This window comes from Leptosomus discolor, chromosome 3, assembly GCF_034619465.1.
Source record: "Leptosomus discolor isolate bLepDis1 chromosome 3, bLepDis1.hap2, whole genome shotgun sequence".
Taxonomy (NCBI): Eukaryota; Metazoa; Chordata; class Aves; order Leptosomiformes; family Leptosomidae; genus Leptosomus; species Leptosomus discolor.
In genome coordinates, this window is record NC_141393.1 from 49,415,181 (window position 1) to 49,436,203 (window position 21,023).

The window sequence follows — 21,023 nt, forward strand, 5'->3', positions numbered from 1 at the left end:
TTACTAATAATGTTCGAGTTTGTTTCCTGTCAGTTCAAGCTCAGGTTTAAAATAAAACCAGAAAGATGCAGGTAAACCAAATCGCTTAGGCATAGGGGTGGTGCATTCCTCTGCCTTGTGATTGGAAGAAGCTGGGTCAAGGGTTCCTCATGAAATTCATCAGGATTGTTCATCTTCTGTAAAGCAACAAGTGTGGAAAAATCACACAAAGTATTACAATCCCCATGCGCTTTGGACAGAGGTGTTGGGCAAGGGGGTACTTGGCAGAGGGCAAATAGGGAGAAATGAAAGAAAAAAAGCACTGGCCGAAGGGCTACAGGAGCTGTGATAGCATTTCTGAGGGAGGGGAGGTGGCAAGTTGGAAGGAGCTTCACCAGCCTCACAGACAGGCTGCTTTTACAGTGGGAAATAGAACTGAAAGATTAGTAACCATGTCAGCCTGCCCCAGGGAGACGGTGGCACAGGAGGCAGGTCTTCTGGCTCACGTGCAGGGATTGAGTTGGGATCTCTACAGTTCCAGTGAATCGCTCAAGGATGACACATTTCAAGAAAATTCATTACCATGGGCATTTCTTCTCATTCATTTCACTTGCTAAAAATTACTGACAGTAGAAATAATGATTGTAATGTACGGGTTATGTTACGCACCTAAAAAATTTACAGCATTATGTGTCCCCCCTCAATACATTCTGGTCTTGGATGTAGGGAGAAGTAGGAACTACTGAGATACCGAACTCCTGATTAGCAGCTGTTGGCAAATTTCCGTTCCGATTTTTTTCACTACCGCTTCAGCTGTGCCTCCTGTGAATCAATAAAGACGTAGAATTGTAGGGCTGTTGGTCACGTACAGCTAAAAAGGACTTTAGGCATTGGAAAAACCCCACTTAATTTCTCTGCTATTGCTGTATCAGTTACTTCAACACAATTTCAGTGGGTTTAGCCAGCTTTTATTTACAGTAACCTTACCAGCAACATGATCCAAATTCTTGTTAGTTACTAATATTTATTTTTGCTGGCCTGTGTGAGTATGTGTCGCTCACAAAAATCAAGCTAAACCAACCGGTTTGAAAGTACTGATCTCCCAAGCATGAATCTAAGCAGTCGGTTGTGTGCGTCTTACTCAGAGTGCTTGCTCTCATGCTTTGGGATCTGTTGTTTTTTTTTTTTCCATTTTAGTTTACATTTGTGTCTGGTAGAATGGGGAGAGGGAAATAAAGACAGTACGGCCTTGCTTGCTAGCTGAAAAAACATGCATTTTCCTTCTTGCACTCTAAGAAGGTGTGTTGAGCCCTTGCAGCTTTGCTGTTCCCCTGCTTGGAGAGCAAGGTGCACTGTGGAAGGTAGTTTGGGAATACCTACTGCATGCATCGCTCCTGCTACCAAGATCTAGAGTTGAATTCAGACTCTCAGGCCTAGGGATGACAGAACGACCTAGCATGACAACATGTTTAGGCCTAAGAGGCTGAAAAACAGAAGGAAAAAAACTTCATTAATTTTGCGTTGGTGAAACAGAGATGAGATAAGCTGTTTGTCTGCCAGGGTATGGAGCTCAACAAAAGCAGAAGAAAAGCCAGGGAAGACTGTGGCTTGGGAACCAAGGCAGTGAAGCAACAACAGCACACCAAAAGCAGGGCAAATATGAAAGACGACAGCCCCAGAGACCCAAAATACTCGTCAGTTAGTGTTGTCTTAGTTGTGTCAGTCCTCTCCTACTCAGTGTGCCTCCTGTCAGACTGAACAGAGAAGGCAGCCACAGGTGCGTGAGCCCTTGTCTGCTCTGCTGCTGTCACCACCCGAAGGGCTCAGCCAAACCACACCGGCTCCAAGGGGGTTCGTGCCGAGAGGCGGCCACTGAACCCCGAAACTCACCCTTACGTGTGTCCGGAACTTTTCCTGCTAAGTTCTCCTGCAATGCCACCATCTCTTTGTGGACTCTAGGGAAGGTTGTATTTAGGCTAGAGAGCTTTCTGGAAGTGAGAGTCCACGGCCAGCTTGTTTGAACAGTGAAGCTTCTTTTGAGAGGGAGAAACCTTCACAGTTCCTGGTTTCTCTGTGTGTGATGGGTAGAGGTTTTATTATCCTAAGTGCTCCTCTAAGGCAGGTGTGTTTGGTTTTATGGAATAAAACTAATTAGTCATATCTTCTTCCAGTACCAGCTACATTATTTCTGCAAAACTTAAACCATATCAGTGCTTAGGATACATGCAAATAATATGAGTGGTAAAAAGAAAGGAAAAAACGTACCTTAATCTCTATTTTAATGGAAAACACAATCAGTGCTACCATGTACAAGCATAATATTCCCTGGGTAAAGCAGCACTCTACTGCCTCTACCTATTTATTGCTAAGTAAATGAATATTGGCTGGGTAAGTGCCGCACAACAGTTGTTCAGGAGCAATGCAACATTGCCACCATGTGCTCTGCACCAAGAATTGGTTTTACGGTGTCAATAATTACCCTCCTTTCCGTGTTATTTTAGAGAAATAAGAAAAAAAATCAAGAGTAACTAAGTAATTTCTCCCCAACAAAATATTTTTTTCATTGTGGACTCAGGTACTGGGAAACTGCTTAGAGCATTTTGGAACTCTTACGTGATGCTCAGCAAGCCCCTCATTGCTATTCTAATCCCATTTCCCAAACTGAATCACATATTTGCTCTCATCTCTTTAATTTTTCTTGTCCAAGAGCAAAACAATCTTTTTTGTTAGTGACCTTTTTCCTCTCCCTTTGTCAGCTTTCCCTTAAACCCTGTCCATCATCCATTAGTCTCTTAAGAGAGTCAGCCAGTTAGTAGCACCTTGAGAGCTTCTTACCAGTCTGCTGCTCTCATGGGGAACAACTTGGGTCAGGAATTAATGATCCCAGGCCTAAGTGGAAAATTCAAGAACTGAAATAGATGTTGGTTTTTTTTTTTCTGAAAATACTGTCTTTCTTTAATATTTTTGCTGAAACTGTCAAGCAGCATCTTACATAGAGTGACCCAGTGGAAATGATGTTCCAGTTACAGTGGGAATGATTAGCCATACCTGATTGCCTTTATGCATCAGTGACATTTTCAATCATCTCTGACACACTCTTCCCTCTGTTGGAGGGGTTAGGTCTTGGCTGATCCCAGCACCAACAGAGTTCCCAAACCATCTACCTTTGCCTTTCAACAAGACCAGAATGTATTTTTTACCTCTTCATCAAGAAGGCTAAACATTAAAAATAGAACCTTAATGCAATCAAAGCACAGCAGTGTGAATGCATAATATATTTTCGCTATTTTTCACTTGGGAGAACTAAAGAAGTATTTAATTGTATGACACCTGTGATGATACAAAAGACAACTTTAAATAACAAAAAAGGGTTTTTTTGCATAATCCCTGTTGATGGGCTACATTGGACCAGTCATGCCACAGATGCAAAAAGTAAGTATGTGTTTGTACCAGCAGTGTGGAAAACAAACACATTTGTTTTCTCAGACGTATTCACTGACTGCACTCAGTCAATTAAGCCTGATCATCACAGTCAAGGTCACTGAATCTACAGTCCCCAGTGGGTCCAAACGACTGGCACCAACCAGCTGGGGGCAGGGAGGGTCAGGCACTGAGTTAGCCCCTTCACCGCATCAGCTCCTTGCCTGAGCCACGACCAGATTTGAAACCGACCCTCCAGGAGGCCAATCTTTACGGAATGAAGTGGTGCAAACTGCCTCTCTCTGCCCAGTACCAGGTAGTGTCAGCAAAGCCATTCTGGTTACTGGCTTTGCCATTCTGGTCAGTGCTAACCACTTGTACTGGTACACAAGCCTAGAGAGCACATCTGGCAGTGCTCCTTGCATACTGATGTTTCCCAGCCCCATTCTGTCACAACTCAAAATACTAGTTATTAAATCTCAGATTTCTAATTAAATTAAATCCCTAAATAATACAGAACACACTAGCTCAGAACATACTAGTCCTCACACACCACGATCCTGCACCTCTCAAATTCATTTCTAGCACAGGTTCATGTTCATGCTGCTGCAAGAAAGCTTCCTCTCCCATCTCCAGACATTTTGCTAGCGTCCTTTTATGAACAGATCCCTCACCCATCGCCCCTTGTCTAAGAAACCAGAAAGAACAGAGAGCATGCAATGAGAGTATTGTTCCCCACTTGAGTAGGTTTTTATTTTATTTTTATTGTTTATGGCCTTGGGATATTAGAAAAATGTGTGATAATATTTTACCAGAGTTTATACAGCTATGAGCAAGTTCATGAGTGAGATTCTCTGGTGGTAGACCCTTTCCTTTATAATTCAGCTCTTGGATATTTGACTCTACAACTCACTGGGAAGGACCCAGCAGTATGGAAAGCACGGTGCTGGCCAATAAATTCCCAACAAGCAAGATCCACCAGGGAACGCAAAGTTGTGCTAGTTTGGCAAGACAAGTAATTGTACATTATCAACATGAGACAAATGAAGAAGTTTCTTAATATTATTTTCTTTCAACAACATAATGTAACATCATTAATGATACAAGAACACACATTAGCAGGGGTAAAAAAGTAAATAGAATATGTTGTTTCTTGTTACACTTAGAACATTGGAATTTAAAGTACCATTTAAAAATCCTTTTCTCAGCAAATACAACAAACGTAATTGTTTTAGGCTAAGAGCTTGTGGCAAAATCTGGTTTAAGCAGCAGCTAGTTCAGCAGCTGCTGTAGATGCTACCACAACCTGGCTGTCACTAGTCCACAGCTGCACAAGAGTTTGAGGTTCATCTGTCAGCACATGACAAAGAGACAATCACTTCCACTCCTCATTTCAGTCCAGGATCAATAGAAAATAGATCCGAAGCCTGAATATTCCCTAAGTAGGGGCTGTCTTAGGGTCTGGGGGTCCAGGCCAGTCCCCTGTAGGGGTACAGGCTCTGAAGTTTAGCTCAGACTTCTCCAAATTTTTGACCAGAGGAGACATTTCAGACTCTTTGCTGAAACTGGCTTTTTGTTTACTCCATTCAGCCTCTCTTCTATAGAAACAGCCCTAACAGCTTTTGTGTGACATGCTCCGCAATGAGTGGGTAATTGCGTCAACCCAGCAAGAGCATGACTCACTAAGTGAGCAATATCCATTTTCAACAGGGCAAAAATATCAGTGTAGGCCCGCTTAATTGTTCCATGATACAATTTAGCACTGCTATAGCATGTATTAAATTAATTAAAAGGCTTTCCTTCCCGTCAAAGGTATAATCAAGGCAATTTGCTTCCAAATATAATCAAGAAACTATGCAAGGAAAGCTGAGCAATATGAGCTATTTTTTCATGTGGAAAGTTAATTGATTTTCTATCATTTTTCCCCTCTGGGATTCAAATAAAGCTTCACAAAAGTTGTTGTTCTTTCATGTGTAATTGGTCCACTTGAACTTCTAGAGGTTACCTGAAACTAGGCCAGCAAAGTACTTTTTTCCTCCCCTTCCTCTGAGAGATTGTATCAACCATCATTTAAAAAAAAATGACCTAGAGGTCACCAAAAACTCCAGAGTGCTTAAAGCAATTAACATTTAAAACAGAAAAACTTCACTGTGAGGTAGTAATCAGCTTCCTTTCCTATCGAACACATCAGCAAACACCTTTTGCATGTTAATAAGATGGAAGCGGTTTGAAAAAACATACAGTTCTGTTTCCTCAGTGCTTGGCGCCAGAAGTGAAATTCCATCCGGAGAAGAAAGGTTAGGGAAGGTGAACTGGAACGTGGAGACAAACACTCAATTAAACCAACAAGTGGTGATAGGGCTGGGCAAAGGAGTTCTCAGCTAGCAGCCCTCTGGGGAGAGTAGGGTGAGGCAGGGTTACATGGCAGCAGGTGCTGGAACAGAAAATAAAGAACTATGTTCTTCTCTGGGGAGCCTCGTGGTAAGCTGCAGCTCCCTGAAAGTGTCCTGGAGAACTGGCAGCATTATACATGGTGGCAGTAAGAGGACGTGCATTTGTGAAGTTGATTCTGATAGAGCTACAGCGGGGAATTAAGAGGTTTGATATTGACGGTACGTTGGGATTCTGGAAAAAAATTAACTTCCCATATTCCACAGTAAGGTCAAATGTGATGCCACTTACTTAGGCAAAGAGATCAAGGCTGAGCCATGAAGTCATGAGCCACAGATCTACACAGACAAGGGTTTTCTCAAAGCCCCAATGTGGTTCTGATCCGACATTCCCCTTCAAAATTTTAAATTAAGCTGCTTTTTTAAGAGCAGGGGAAAAAAAGCCATCTCTGCCATCTTACTGTGCAATTGTAATGCAACTAGCCTGTTTGGAAAAGCGGAATATTTAAATAATACATCATTTCTCATTTTTGCAAATGCTGAAAGTGATGCTTCGCAAATGGGTTGCCAGCCTGTGTACGAAATCCAGAGTTTGCAGAGATGCTCTGGAACAAAAACAGTCAGACTGAACCTGCACCACTAAACGGAACCTGCACCACTAAACTGAACCTGCACCACTAAACTGAACCACCCTTTTTTACATTATCAGAATTGCAATCCCAAGATGGCAACACCCTTAACAAGTAAAATTCTTCAGACTTCGACCATTCATTCTCACATGCTTTAGTCTTAGAGGGGAAAATATTAATCAAATCCAACCCCTGGCTGATGCAGTATTTTGCTCCTATAGCATATTCTCCAGTATTTTTTTCAGATTTTTTTCAATTGACCTCAGCAAATCAGCTCCACCAGCTTCCCTTTGTGGTACTGGAAGAGTCTGGTATATCGGAATTTCAGCAAGTTGTTTCTCCTAAATTTAACATTACTTAATTTCATTCTGAATTTCACCACTTCTGTTCGGAGCACTCCAAGTCAGGCTTTTTCAGTATCTATCTGCGAAGGATGACTTTGATCCACTGGTTCTGGGGCAGGGAGAGAAACATACCAGAAGAACATACATTTCAAAAATGAAATTTTGGGAAGTACAGGATTGCAAGCAGTACCAGCTAAACACTCACTTGTACGTTTGTGATCAGAGCTTAATCCTGGCAATTAGTCAATGCTCTCAGTCATAAGCGCCTTGTAAAACACCCCATAATGAATAACACTGCCCTCGGCCTCATAGCCGATTGAACCCCCGTAGCTTGTGTGCCAGAACTTCATACCAGTGGGGTGGGGAGGGGTGTTGTTAGGCCAGCTCTTCCGACAACCGAGATTCTCACACAAATATTGCAAAAAATCAAAAGCAAGACATCATGCATCCCATTCAGAGCGCAGGCAGGATCTCTTCCCACTAGCTCCCTTCTTCCTGCTCTCAGGAGAAAGATACCCACTGTGCCGTTATTCTTCATACGGTTTACTTTATTAATGTTCATGAATGGCAAATAAATCTGTGGAATTCAGGAAGCGTTCCACAACCCAAAACAAAGAGCCTTAAATGGATGACAATTTTGTTGCGGGAAATGCTATTCAGCCAGCGCAAGCTGTCAGCACGTTTGACAGCCTGGATTTTGAAATATGTTCGTTAACAGAAGCCTTGGTGGGCAGAGGAGCCCAACTGTAAGTGGCTGACTTAAACAAAGGCAATTTGGAATTCAATTTTCATTCAGTAAGCAGGCTGACCGGTATTTGTATTTTCCTGTTTGTTTTTGAAAGCTTTGCAAATGCTAAGCTTGCACATGAAATGCTAATGGTGCTTTGATGTTTCCTGGCCCAGGCACCAGTCTTCCATCTTTTTTACTTTAAAATTTTCCCCAGCAGGAAATCAGCTCATCGGATTAATGTAGTGTCTTGTCAAGCTTAGGAAAGCTAGTCGCAAATCTGACATTGGGAAGCCAAAAACAAAAATGAGGAGAAGAGGACCAAAAAAACGCATTTCAACATTTCCCTCTCAAAGAACCAATGTGCAATCTGCAGCAAATCTAAACGGTAGAATCAATACTTCCAAGGAATCGGTAGGTTTTGTCCTCTAGCTGAGCTATTCTGAGGAGCATAAGCAGCATAATAAATGACACTTGCTTCTTTCTAAGAATTATGCATATCATACCGCATATTACAAGATTTTATACACATGGGCCAAAAAGAAAACTTCTTAAACTAATGGCTTACTTGCTCCACACACACACCTGCACTCCTGAAACAGTGCCCTCAACCACAGCAGCCACAAAAGAACAAACTCTGCTATAACACATGATCGAATGAGGCTAAAGCCTTACTTTATGGTGTTAGCACTGCCACAAAATACACTGAAGAATCCCACACAATTTTTAATCTCATTTTAATGGCTCAAGAGATAACAGCCTTGTAAATCCACATGAATTACAAAATGATTACACTAATTTTTCAGTTGGGCATTCAAAGGTTCTCAAGAATCGTATGAAGTCAACAGAGTATTTTAGTATGGTTCACTCTCTAGAAAAACACAATTTTCCATTTAATTCTACTATCTTTAGGGCCCTTTCATCCACTCCCTTTCCACAGAGTGCAGTTACTCCAATTGTTGCATTCCATAGTTGCTTTTTTGCACAGGTAAATCCCTAACTGCTTTGGGTTTTGCAGTCCAGATGGGTACTGAGTGGTTGCTTGAGAAATGTTTGGTTGGAGAGTTTCAAAGTAGAGTAGCTACTTCCCCAAATTTTGGGACTATTCAGATCAAAAAGGGCTTTAAATGCATATAGAGAGTTTCTTCAACCTGAAATTCTGTGCAAAGTTAGATTTAGGGATTTGGTTCGGATCTATCTTTGCTTATTATTTTGAAATGTTTATGCAGATAGATGTACTGAACAAGACACCACAGTGCACATAAAATTATAGATCATTAATCGGGGGCATTTTATTATCTGTCCTTTTTGGAAGTGCTGTAAATGATACAAATACTTCTGCATTTTCATAAGGCATTAAAATTGATTTCCATTTTAACTGTGGGGCACTGCGATTGCAAATAAAGTGGCCTGTCTATAAAAACCTTTTAACACTTGCTTTTCTTCTTGTAAACTTGTAATAAACAAGCACTAAAACTATCTCCAGTCTAGCTCCGTGGCATTTAGCAGCTCAGATACCTGCAATGTCGGCTTGTAATGCCTTGCCAGCAAAACACAAGGTGTCATCTCCAACAGCCGGCAATTACAAATTTACCCAACTCATCATCTTTTGAGTCGTCCTACAACTCCGTACCATCTCAGAGAAAACCGTCTGTCTTGTTTTCCCAAGGGATGGGCAGACATTTAGCACCTGGGAGAGCTGCATGTGCCCGAGACCGGCAGGCAGCAAGAGGTGCATCCCTCCGAGAGGAGCCCAGTACACCTGTGGCACCTCGCACCCACCTGCGCTAACTGACACCTCACCACAAGAAAGCTTGCCGCGGTGGGAATGCCCTTCGCCACCGCAGGCACTGGCTCTGCGGCGTGGGCAGCTTGCCTCCCGGGGTCAGCGAGAACCCTTATCACGGGTTTCTTCACTTTGCCAGGCGGCCGGGACACACCGAAGCTGACTTGCAGCCTGTGAAGGAGGGGGGTAACCTTCTGTGCAGCACGGCCCCACAAAGTGAATGGGGTCCAATGAATCTCTGCCCTGACCCTTGTCATTCATCACTGTTCGTTCTTCAGGAGTATCGCATTCGCAACGGTCGTAACACAGATCTCTGCTGCACAGAGGAGAACAGCCACACTCAGCTAACTTGTTCAGGAGGCTGGAGCATGCATGGAGCCCCAGCACAAGGCTGCTGGTCCAGCGTCTTCAGTCGGCATAACTGAAGTGTCTCGCAGTCTCTTCGCAGGGCTGTAAGAATCTGTACCCAGGCAGGACACCAAGCTACCACTCACACTCCTGAGTAAAACTGAAGGTAGAGTGGACAGTGAGGTGGGTTGAGAACTGGTTGAAGGACAGAGCTCAGAGCGTTGTTATCAGTGGTGCTGAGTCTAGTTGGAGGCCTGTGACTAGCGGTGCTCCCCAGGGGTCAGTACTGGGTCCAGTCATGTTCAACATACTCATCAACAACCTCCATGAAGAGACAGAGTGCACCCTCAGCAAGTCTGCTGACGATACCAAGCTGGGAGGAGTGGCTGACACGCCAGAAGGCTGTGCTGCCATTCAGCAAGACCTGGACAGGCTGGAGAGCTGGGTGGAAAGGAACCTCATGAGGTTCAACAAGGGCTAGTGTAGAGTGCTGCACCTGGGGAGGAATAACCTCATGTACCAGTACAGGCTGGGGGTCGACCTGCTGGAGAGCAGCTCTGCAGAGAAGGACCTGGGAGTCTGGTGGACAGAAAGTTACCCATGAGCCAGCAACATGCCCCTGTGGCCAGGAAGGCCACTGGTGTCCTGGGGTGCGTTAAGAAGAGTGCAGCCAGCAGTTATCAACACTTATAAAAAAGGGTGGGTGTCAAGAGGATGGGGCCAGGCTCTTTTCAGTGGTGCCCAGTGCCAGGACAAGGGGCAATGGGCACAAACTGGGGCACAGGAAGTCCTGCCTCAACATGAGGAAAAACTTCTTTTCATTCAGGGTGACAGAGCACTGGAACAGGCTGCCCAGAGAGGTTGTGGAGTCTCATTCCCTGGAGATATTCAAAGCCCACCTGGACGCAGTTCTGTGTGACCTGCTCCGGGTGAACCTGCTTTAGCGGGGGGTTGGACTAGATGGTGTCCAGAGGTCGCTTCCAACCCCGACCATGCCGTGAGTCTGTGATTCTGTGTGACAACAGGATACAAACCAGTCTGCTATCCAAGCAGACACTTTGTGACACCAAGCGGCTGTTTAGCCACACCATGACGTACACAAAGTTGCTGAATAACTAAGAATTCGGTCCTATTTTCATTTCTGCATTTAGTGTTGCATCACTGACTGGGGGAGTCCACCTTTATAAGAAAGTGTATGCTTTTACAAAGGATGCCAGATCTTTAAAACACTTCCAAGATAAAGCAAAGTCCACTTCCAATCCTTGCCAAAATGCAGAGGGAAAAACAAAACTTTAAAGGAGGGAGGAATCTTTAGTAGTCATGTACGTGACCAAGTGTCATGAGTTGAACAGGACTTGAACACCTATGTGATATTTTTGTTAAAGGAAAAAGCAACATTCTAAGCGCACACCACTATAGAAACTCCAAAACGACCTGTGTAAAGCTAGGAACCGAACTGTTAAAGATAGGGTTTTTACACTTCATTTGCATTGGCTCTGCCTTTAAATATTTGCCCATAATGATAATGGGTCATATCCATAGCTGTATATTCAGTAAAGTGAAATCAGGAGTAGATTTGGCTACATATTCTTTCAGCTAAAGCTGTAAATACCAGGGTCCTGTCTGCTCTGTATGAATACAAATGTCCTCAGTGGACTTCTGCCAGTTTATAGCAGCAGAAAATCAAGGCCAGAGGATCAAAGGGTCTTTTCCGTAACAGCAGGGATTTGTTTCCATGCCATCTTCTTCAAAAGGTTCTGAATTATCTGGCAAGTACTCTCCACACTAAAATTACCTTCTTTCAGTGGCACTGTGTGTATACAAGGTATATAATGATACCTTTATGCATTAATAGAAATATATTTAGAACCGTAACAATGTCTGAGTCAGATTTGTCTGCATCTCTTTTCATTTCTTCAATTTTTATCTTGTTCTTTCACAACCATTATCTCAGCAAATTATTACTCCTCCTTTTTACACCCACAAGGAGTAACTGAGCATTAACAATACCCATGCATGCACCACAGCCAGCCAAGGACACAACTCTTCAGATTCCTTCCCCAGTGAAGGACTAGAACACTTCCATAAAATTCAAGGAGTTCCTCCCCAGAACTCAGGATCCACCAAGACTGTGGCAAAAAACAGTCAGTAACCTCCTGGTAACACTCAAGACACCGTGAGTTCAATAGCAGCAAGCTCGCCGACTGATACAGGTGCGTAGCTCTGTTGCACTTCAGACATCAATGAAGCCACAACCACACAGGGATTAGAGATGCATCTCACAGCCTTTGCTTCCAAGGGATTCACCCAGCATCAGAGATTTGCAGTTCAAAACCCTCATCAGCGTGGTGGGGAGAAGCTCGTATTCCCTTCTGTAGTGGCCCCTGAGTCGATTCCAAGTAGCACTCTAAGTTTCCTGTTCCATGTGTGAGTTTGGCCCTTAATTCTCTCAGAAAACAGGAAAAATATTTAGAAAAGACCATAAATAGAAAAGGAGAATGTCCCTCATCACCCCCTGCTGAAAACATTAAATAATAAAAAGAATACAAGATACAAGAGGAAAAGATATATATTATTCAGACTCCAAACCACCTCACAAACACTGCAGCAATTCCAGGTAACTAACTCCATTTACATGTATAAAATTTAACATGCACATAAAATATGCTCTTAAAAATGACAACCTGGCAATGGAGAAGAGGAAAATATGCCGCCTCTGTGAAAGATAATCAAATGAAAGGTACAAGCCAAAAACAACCAGGGGCAGGCCAATAAAATGTCATGTTCAGAAAATGTAGCCTGCATTACCTAATCACCTAATCTATGATATTCATCTCTGTTAACAAAGAGCAAAAATCTAACTCATGAGTGGTGTAAATGTATGTGAATTATCCTCGTTTCTCTGTGTAAGGTGGATGTCTCTAAAGAGTTCCAATTTTGTTGGGTATTCTGCAGCAAAGTGCTTCTTTATATCAGATGGAGCCATATAACGACTCTACTGAATGACACTTACGGAGCATAACAGGTACTCCGAACATTCAGTAAGAAAATTGGAGAGAAGGAACGGAATGGCTGGATGTATCCCTGATGTACAGGGAAAAACTGGTAATAAAATGAACAGAAAATGCACTTAAGAGATTTCCAGGCTGATTTTGCCTGAAGATCGTTATGAAACAGAGGACAAGTTTTCTTGGCAGTAGGATTCCAACAGGACTGATCTATAGTTTGTCAGCCTCACACCTTTCTAAAAAAAAAAACCCACACCAAAAAAGTGTTGAATTCGTCATTCCGTGACTCCACAACAGTTCACCTTTATTTCTGGTTGAGGCTTTGTCTGCAGGATAGCCAGCTCCATACACAGGTCTCTCAGACTGAAGGTTCCTTACACAATCTTTGCTGTACATGCATACATTAAGAAGATTGTCTCCCTTATTTTTCTGCTGAGGCTTTTAAAGGCTGACCTTGCTATCTTTCTACAGCTGTTCTCAATTTCTTCCTCCCAAATTTGCTCATGGAGCTCTTCCAGAACCTACTACTTATTCCTCCATTTATACACATTATCTGTGTCTTCCAGAAGAAGATGAATTAATCATTAGATCTGTTCAGGAATTTTTAGCGGAATGTTTCACTGGAAAATTTCAGTTGGATCTGAAGCACTTAATTCAAAATATCTTGGGTTTAACCAAACACTTCATTGAATTTTGAATTCAAATGAATTCACATTTAAAACAAAATCCAAAAAAGAAGATGTTTCCCAAACAGCAGCAGAATCTGCTATACAGCCAACTGCACCAAAACCCATTTTAACCTACAGCACAGGCACCCTTCTGAGTGTAGATATTAACAATAAATTCTCATTACCTTCTACCAGCAAGGTCCAATACAGACCAGTTTATCTATACAACATACCTGTAGTTTTCGATCACTCTCCTTAAACATCTTCTCTGAGACCACTTTCTTTTCTGCTTTTTGTTAACATCACTCTCAAATTATATCCCCCTAACGAAGGTAAACACCATTCCTCAAAACAAATGTTATTCAAGATTTCAGTGGTGTGTGATTATGGTCTACAAAATTACTGATCCAGAACATTTCCTCTGGAGCACCAAAGCACTCTTCTTTGCTTTTATAAATTGCTGACCATGGAGAAGCCAACCGGCCACAGGGATTTCATCCAGAGCCTTTAAACAACCTGTGCCTTGGTCTCTAGCCTGTCCGCTCAGGCACTCTTCCCATAGCCATCGTGTTAATCACTCACTTCAGAAATAATGGAGGGAGGCCAAGGACAAAGCGTGGTTCAATAAACTTCAGCTAATGCAGTTATACCAGAAAATGACCAACACCATGATTCAGTTCGTGATGTTCAACCAAGCTCTACAGTAAGCTGAAAAAAATGAATCCTGAGCACCTTGTAGCGAGAGTACATACCGTACCTGGTGTCAGAGATGCACGCTCTTCTCTCCCACCCCTACTACCTGCCCTTCACTCAACTCCAGAGTGTGCTGTATGTCAGTGATGCTGAGCATAAGCCATAAGCTGGTATTTGGAATCATCTCCTGTAAAAAACTGTAAAATCTGACCGCCTTTCAGTGCCAGTTCCTTTAATGGGTGACATCACTATTTTTTCCTCTGTGGTTTTTTATAGCAGTTCATGTTTTAATTGTTAGGAGTTGCACCACGTCAATTTTGATCAACTCAAAAAGTTTATTGGAAACAAGAATATTTATTTCTCTGCAAAACTGAAGTAACTCAAGAGACAGAGAAAAAGCCCAATATTCCCAGGTTTATTCACTCACACAGCTCTGTATACTTAAGTCTTATGATGATAGGGAAACGGTTTATAGACTGATTTGTAAGCTACAAAAAGCTCTTACTTGCGTTACTGAAAGAACTAGGTGAGAGGCAGCTTTAGGAGTAGCTTTGCACTCATCAGGAACTACGTCAGTACCAAGTGTAAGCAAGAGTAACCATGTTCTGCATTCCACCAGCTTGTTTTGGTCCTATGGAGTAACTGCTCCGGCACACCTCGCCTGAGCCAACACAGGATTCAGCCCACTCAAGGGTTTTTTCTACAAAAGGGCATTTATGGCTGTCATTCGAGGCACCCTTCCAGCCCCTTGTACCACCTGGAAAGCAACAAAGCAGCTGAGCACTGGGGCCTAAAAATATTAAAGGTCACCGATCTATACAAAAATCCCGTTGGGCCTAGGGCCAAATACAGACCTCCTCAGCGAACCCGAATGCCTAAGCAGATCAGCGTATAGGCATATGAAAACGTGGGGAATACTTCCTCCCTGGCTCAAGGGCTGCTACACAAGCAATCTGGGTGAGCATCATCTTCCTGTTCGGTGTTTTCATTAGGACTAGGAGGAGGTACAGCGAAAGGCAACCTCGGGCTCCAAGGCACCTTGGTAGAACAGCCAAAATTGAGGATGTCATTTACTGGCCACATGGATAAAAATGCTTAATAAGGGTACAACGGAGAGCTAGGTCTACCCTCTAAAAGTGTTATTTTAACAGCAGTGCACAGACGGCCTTTGACTCAGTCTTCAGCTCATGCTGACTTGACATCTGTCCCCATTTTCTTCTCTTCAGACAGTTCTAAAATGCCCTTCAGCTCAGCTTCGGAGAACTTAGGGGTCAGTTCCACACTGTCGTAATCAAATTCGTCATCAATTGAGAACGGTTGAACATCATCCCCTAGTAGCTGTAATGAGGAAAAACAGATAAATAATATTGCTGCAAGTGATGATAAGGGAGCTCAAAATATAAACTTCTAATTAATATTTAATTAAACTATTTTTTCTGACTCTAGCACTCTCAGCTGATTAAGCTCTTTTTAAGTAAAAGAACAAATTCAATTATTCAATTTGACCTACTTTAAGCCATTTAATATGCCCCATTTGTACTGTACTGTATCTGAATGAGTATCATTAGCTAATTTTGCTCAAGGCAAGGAATCTGAAAACCTCCCTTGCACACATCTATTACATTCCTGCCACTTGTAGCAGCAGGACTGTGGGGATATGGACAAGTTATGTACAGCTGTGTTAAATTTCAGAGACAGACTCCATATCCTTAAAATTTGGGCTAGTATTACACAAAGCATCAGAGTACACGCATCCGATACTAATGTAACATGCTTCCCAGCCTGGAATGAGCAAAATGACACCTAATCAATTTTCAGCATCCAACAATTTCACCATCTCAGAGATACGGAATTGGCTGGTTTGGATTCCTTGCATGATGAACATAGAGTCTTACTGCATTTGCCAATATCTGCTTTGTTGACATCATGTAGCATTTCCGTATTGCTTCCCATTGAAATACCTTAGAATAAACGCTCTGCCTATAAAATAAAATAATGAAAGCAAATAACTACAGGAGGCTGCATGCTAAGAAGCTGCAGGGGGCCATGACACAAAAGGTTTATGGTAAGCAGCTACATAAAATTCATTCCAGAGCTACACAGGAGACACATCCTCGCTGCCCAAACCGTACAGGAATGCTCCCTATCCTTTGAGAAGTTAATACAAAACATCCAGAAATTTCAACCATAACAGATAGCACATCTTCACAAGGGCTCCATGATTCAAAGACTTACATACCTCAGTAGCAAATCAGCAAAACATTTAAATGCATGGCTTATTTTCTCAAACTTCTGATGACTCCTCCATGAAGCCCATGACTACTGACATATTTGAAGTTACGAATGCACTTACTTACAAATGGGAGGGAGAACACTTAGCACCTTTTGGCCACTGCTCAGTTTGAAAGGCACAGTATCCCACACAATTGCTGGTAAATTTGGTAAGAAGCTGCAGTGACACAGTTAATGCCATCTAGTAAGTCAGACAAGTGGTAGCTGGATTCCTCTCCAGTGGCCCGGCACCTGACAGACATGGCACCAAGTATCTACATCCTTTATCAATAAATTGCAATATTGCCTGATTGATCAGGAAATATTTTTTCTGGTTTTCTATAATTTTATTAATCACCTGTATTGCTTAATGTTCTAGGGACATGGCTTACATGGGCTTCAACAGATGCCAGTGGGGGGAGATTTAGATGAGATATTAGGAAGAAATTCTTCCTTGTGAGGGTGGTGAGACACTGGCACAGGCTGCCCAGAGAGGCTGTGGCTGCCCCCTCCCTGGCAGTGTTCAAGGCCAGGCTGGATGAGGCTTGAAGCAACCTGGTCTAGTGGAAGGTGTCCCTGCCCATGGCAGGGGGGTGAAACTGGGTGATCTTTGAGGTCCCTTCCAACTCAAACCAGTTTGTGATTCTGTGATTCTATGCTGCAGCATATAAATCACCCCAGATGCGGACCTGCAGACCACAGGCATTTACAAATGAGAAAAACAAACTTCGTAGATAGAGCTGGTCCAGAAAATAGTTTTCATTCTGCATGCAAAGATTAGCTCATTTGCGGCCACAGACTATCCTGGGTAAGCCATCATCAACTTTTATAAATAGCACATTCAGGAAATGTTTACATGAGACAAAGCCTGCACACAAGCTCTCCTTCCCATTAAGGCTAAGGTCATTAAGGCCATTCATCTTTTCCACAGGCAAAGCCTCCTAAAATCCCATGCCAGCAAGGATACCAGCAATTGGGTAACAACTGGTACCAGCACCTGGGCTTCATTATTACCTGTCTTTCTTCTAACACACTATGTAAGGTGCAAATACTTATCAGTTAGTTTGGTTGTAACGATATGTGTTACAACATCTATAGGTAACAAAGCTGAGAAGAGGTTAAATTACAGTGACCCTTCACAGGGATGCTACGAAACCAAATCTGTTCCTCCTCTGCCAACACCATTATGGAAAGTTTACATACATTCACCATGTCCTTGTGTTGACCTTCGTGCCATCTCAGGACCATTTGATGCAGATGCAGAGAAATACTGGGGAAACTTTTGTCTAAAACACTCGACCTCAAAACACTAACTGAAATGAGATGCCAAAGTAGAACACACTCAACTTCACCATCAACGATTTTTCCGTTACCCACTCATGCACATTTAAAAAGTTTGTTCACATTGCATATTTATCAGCGGGCTTCATCTCTCAGATGAGTACTTGAAGCACTAGGGATTCTTTTTTTGTTTCTTCTCCCAAGAAGCCGTTCACTTCACCCTTCCACACAGACAAGCAATCTAAAATTTTCATACTGCAAAACTGCAATTTTGATCTATTTCAAAAGGAAGTTATTTTGCAATAGAACACTGAATCCTCTGAGCTGATCAAGTTATTATCTTGTTATTTTTGCCTAAGAAGCTGAGAGAAATATGTGAAATTCAGGTGTCTAATTCAACATCCAATTGAAATCTTTCTGAGAGCTCTCTGGGAATAGAATTATGCTCTATTAGAAAACTACCAGTTTGCTTAAGAGTGCTCCTGTGATTTACTCTCTGAAGAAAAAATCATTTTCCTTTACAGTTCCTGCATGTCCAAATTAAAGGGGGAAAGAATGTAATATTCATATTAATAACTGAAGCATTTTGCTACAGGCTGTTTTACAAAGTTATGTTATAAATAAAATATCTTAAAGTTGAGACTTTCAAAAGTGTATTAATAATTGGCAACTCAGTTCTTTTTGTTAATCTGTGTGGAGTTACAGTTAACTGAACCACTCCTCTCCGTCCTTCTAAACCCTTTATTTCTGTGTAATTATGGCACTCTACGATTCACTTGTTCAAAGGATGTAAAGCATGCACATACATTCACCAATGACTTCACTGTATACTCAAGAGAACCCTGCTAGCTCAGTGAGTGAAAAAGGGGGGGAGGCATGTGTGCTATTATCTAACAGGAACATAATACTGAGTACTGAGGTACTTGGAAAAAAAGAAAAAAAAAAACTTCTCTTGAGCCTGGGGCACTGGATTGGGAGTCAATAACTCTTGGCCAGTTTTCCATTTCTGCTTCATCATTCTGGACAAGTCACTCAATCTCTGTGTCTTTCCTGGCCTCAGAGAAGATGTAACTCTTCTACCTCCTTTCCCTTAGTCAATCCTTTCTTTAAGGTCTTCCTGGTTCTTGTTGCATTATGCAGAGCACTTAGCAGAAAGAAACCTCCGCTGAGGCCCCTCAGTAAAACCTTAACCCAAAGGATCTCAGTGGAAGCTGTATTTTAGGTGACAGATGCTGCCATTCCACAAGGATAACGTGATAGGCACGGTAAATACTTTTTTTGAATACTCAAAGTGAAGGCAAGCAGAGGAGAAGAGAAGGGTAGAATTCATCTTTCCTAATCCCAGCCATATAAAAATTAGGCTTCTAAAGTAAGGTATTCACTTAGCCAAAAAAGACCCAGCCTGAGAGTCGGCCTGTGAGGGGAGACAGATTACCTCTTAGGACAAATGCCTACAGTAAGTGGGATGAACCACTCTCTGGAGGTGCTAATCTCCCCCTCTTGATGACAGAAGCACTAAATTAGACCAAATTTAAAGCTGCAGTTAGGTGAGATGAACCCCACTTTGAATGCACGTTAACAGTGTGGATGGAAAACACGCATTCAGCTGCACTCGTGTATGCAGGGGGAAATAAGAACAAATAAAAACCCTAGGAAGCAGGCATTAAGACATACTGTCAATTAAAAAACTATGATGTCTTTTACGAAAGAAAGTATTAAGTAGGAATGAAGTAGAGAATAAATATCTGGGTAGGGAAGGTAAATGTTCTATGATAACGTACTTCAACCGTGGAGCGAATGCTGTTTCGATTTGCAGCAGCCTGTGGGAGGTCATGTATGCTGCACTGTCAATATCGAAACCCAGGAATACATTGTGTCTAAAACCAGGGAAGAAAGATGAAGCAACATTGGTGGACGACACAAATCATTGGCTGGGTCATTCGCTAAGCCTCTTCCCAACAGCTTTTGAATAGAAAAACACTTTCAGGCAGACAAGTTGTTCTTTAACAACTAGCCAAGTTATACCCCGGGCCTTAGCAGAGGTTCTTCTTTTAAACATTCCCTAGCAGTACATTCAGAGATGCAACCTTCCCCCGAAGTCCTTCACAAATCTGTCCATAGCATAGATATATGACATCCTACATTGCACCATGAAGCTTGCTTAATTTTCACAGGGAATGATTTTCCATTTCCAGCCGACTAGGCAGCCACATTCTGTTGCCTTTCCCTAACAGATTTGTTTTGATTGACAAAGAACAGTCTCATTGCAAAGCAGGGATGTCTCCGGGGAAAACCTTTTTCTCTTTCTAAACTAGTCCTGCCATAAGCAATGCAAGACTTAATTTTCAAGACAATGACAATTTGAAGCACTGAGGGATTTTAAAATGAACCTGTTCAGTCTTGACATTTCTAAAAATCAGGCCACAGTTCTATTATCTAAATGAAGGCACAAATATGTGTATAATTTAGGGGAGAGACTGCATTCATTTTGAGTAGCCTGGCACCAACCAGACGGTTGTGAAAATCGTCAGTCTTTCTTCTTGAAAAATGCAGCAACCCTTAACCAATGTAATAATACTCAAGATTCTCTTTCATAACCAAACTTTTCCTCAAATGGAAATGAATTTTGCATGCGGTGGGATCTTCATCTATTTTTCATGAATCCTAGTTTAAAGAGTCATATGCAATCCTTTATGAACACTGCAGGTTGCTGCAACCCTCCTTCTTCTTTGGTTTTATACAGAAGTTATCAAATGAGAAAACTATAAAACCTCATTCTAGGGGGTTTTTGTGTGACGATGGATATTTCTCAAGGCAAAAGCCTTGAATTATGCCAATCCTTAGGGAAAAGAGTAAGTATTTTTATTCACAGAATGGTGGGTATTAAAGCTTGAAAGGTCATTTTAGAACATTTACTTTTTCCCAAAGCAGACTTGTTCCTTACAGTAAAGAGTTTATTGCAAAGAACTAAACACAACTGAGCTCAGGAAAGGAGGCACCATATGCACTGTTATAGCATCAGCCCTTCATTGGTCACGCGTCATTTATAAACGTGATTTAGGCCTCACGGGACACCCATAAGCATATGAAACTATCAAAACTGGCCCATTTTAGCTGGAAGCTAACTTCAGCTTCTATTACAGTGATCAGGCAGGGGAAAAGAGTGGTGAAGAATTCTCCGCAATAGAAACATTCCCAAAAGTTAATGCTCACGCTGACTATTGCAATAGGAACTAATGACTTAAAGTAAGCCTGTCAGCAACCCACACTTCTGTTTGAAAATAAGTGAAATTCTGAGGGAAAATGGCAATTCCAAATTAATGCTTGTATTGATTGTATCTGATGAAAAGACTCGGGCTCCATAACGCAAACCTCTCCGCACTAGACCTAGACAATGCAGATCCACAGCAGCATCTCACTACTACTCATTCCTGAGAGGACAAATCCCAATTCTGATCACAATATATTCTAAAGTCTTT

General features: G+C 42.1%; 1 protein-coding gene across 2 annotated transcripts in view; it reads right to left on the bottom strand.

The window, feature by feature from the left end:
• Window positions 1-14,386: 14,386 nt before the first annotated feature.
• IFTAP (intraflagellar transport associated protein) overlaps window positions 14,387-21,023 on the bottom strand; it is a 28,536-nt gene continuing 21,899 nt past the window's right edge. For both annotated transcript variants that reach the window (XM_086462702.1, XM_086462701.1), the window contains exon 6: window positions 14,387-15,330. In XM_086462702.1, the coding sequence (XP_086318828.1) occupies window positions 15,178-15,330 (153 nt within the window). In that variant the 3' untranslated portion in view covers window positions 14,387-15,177. The remainder of the gene's footprint in view (window positions 15,331-21,023) is intronic.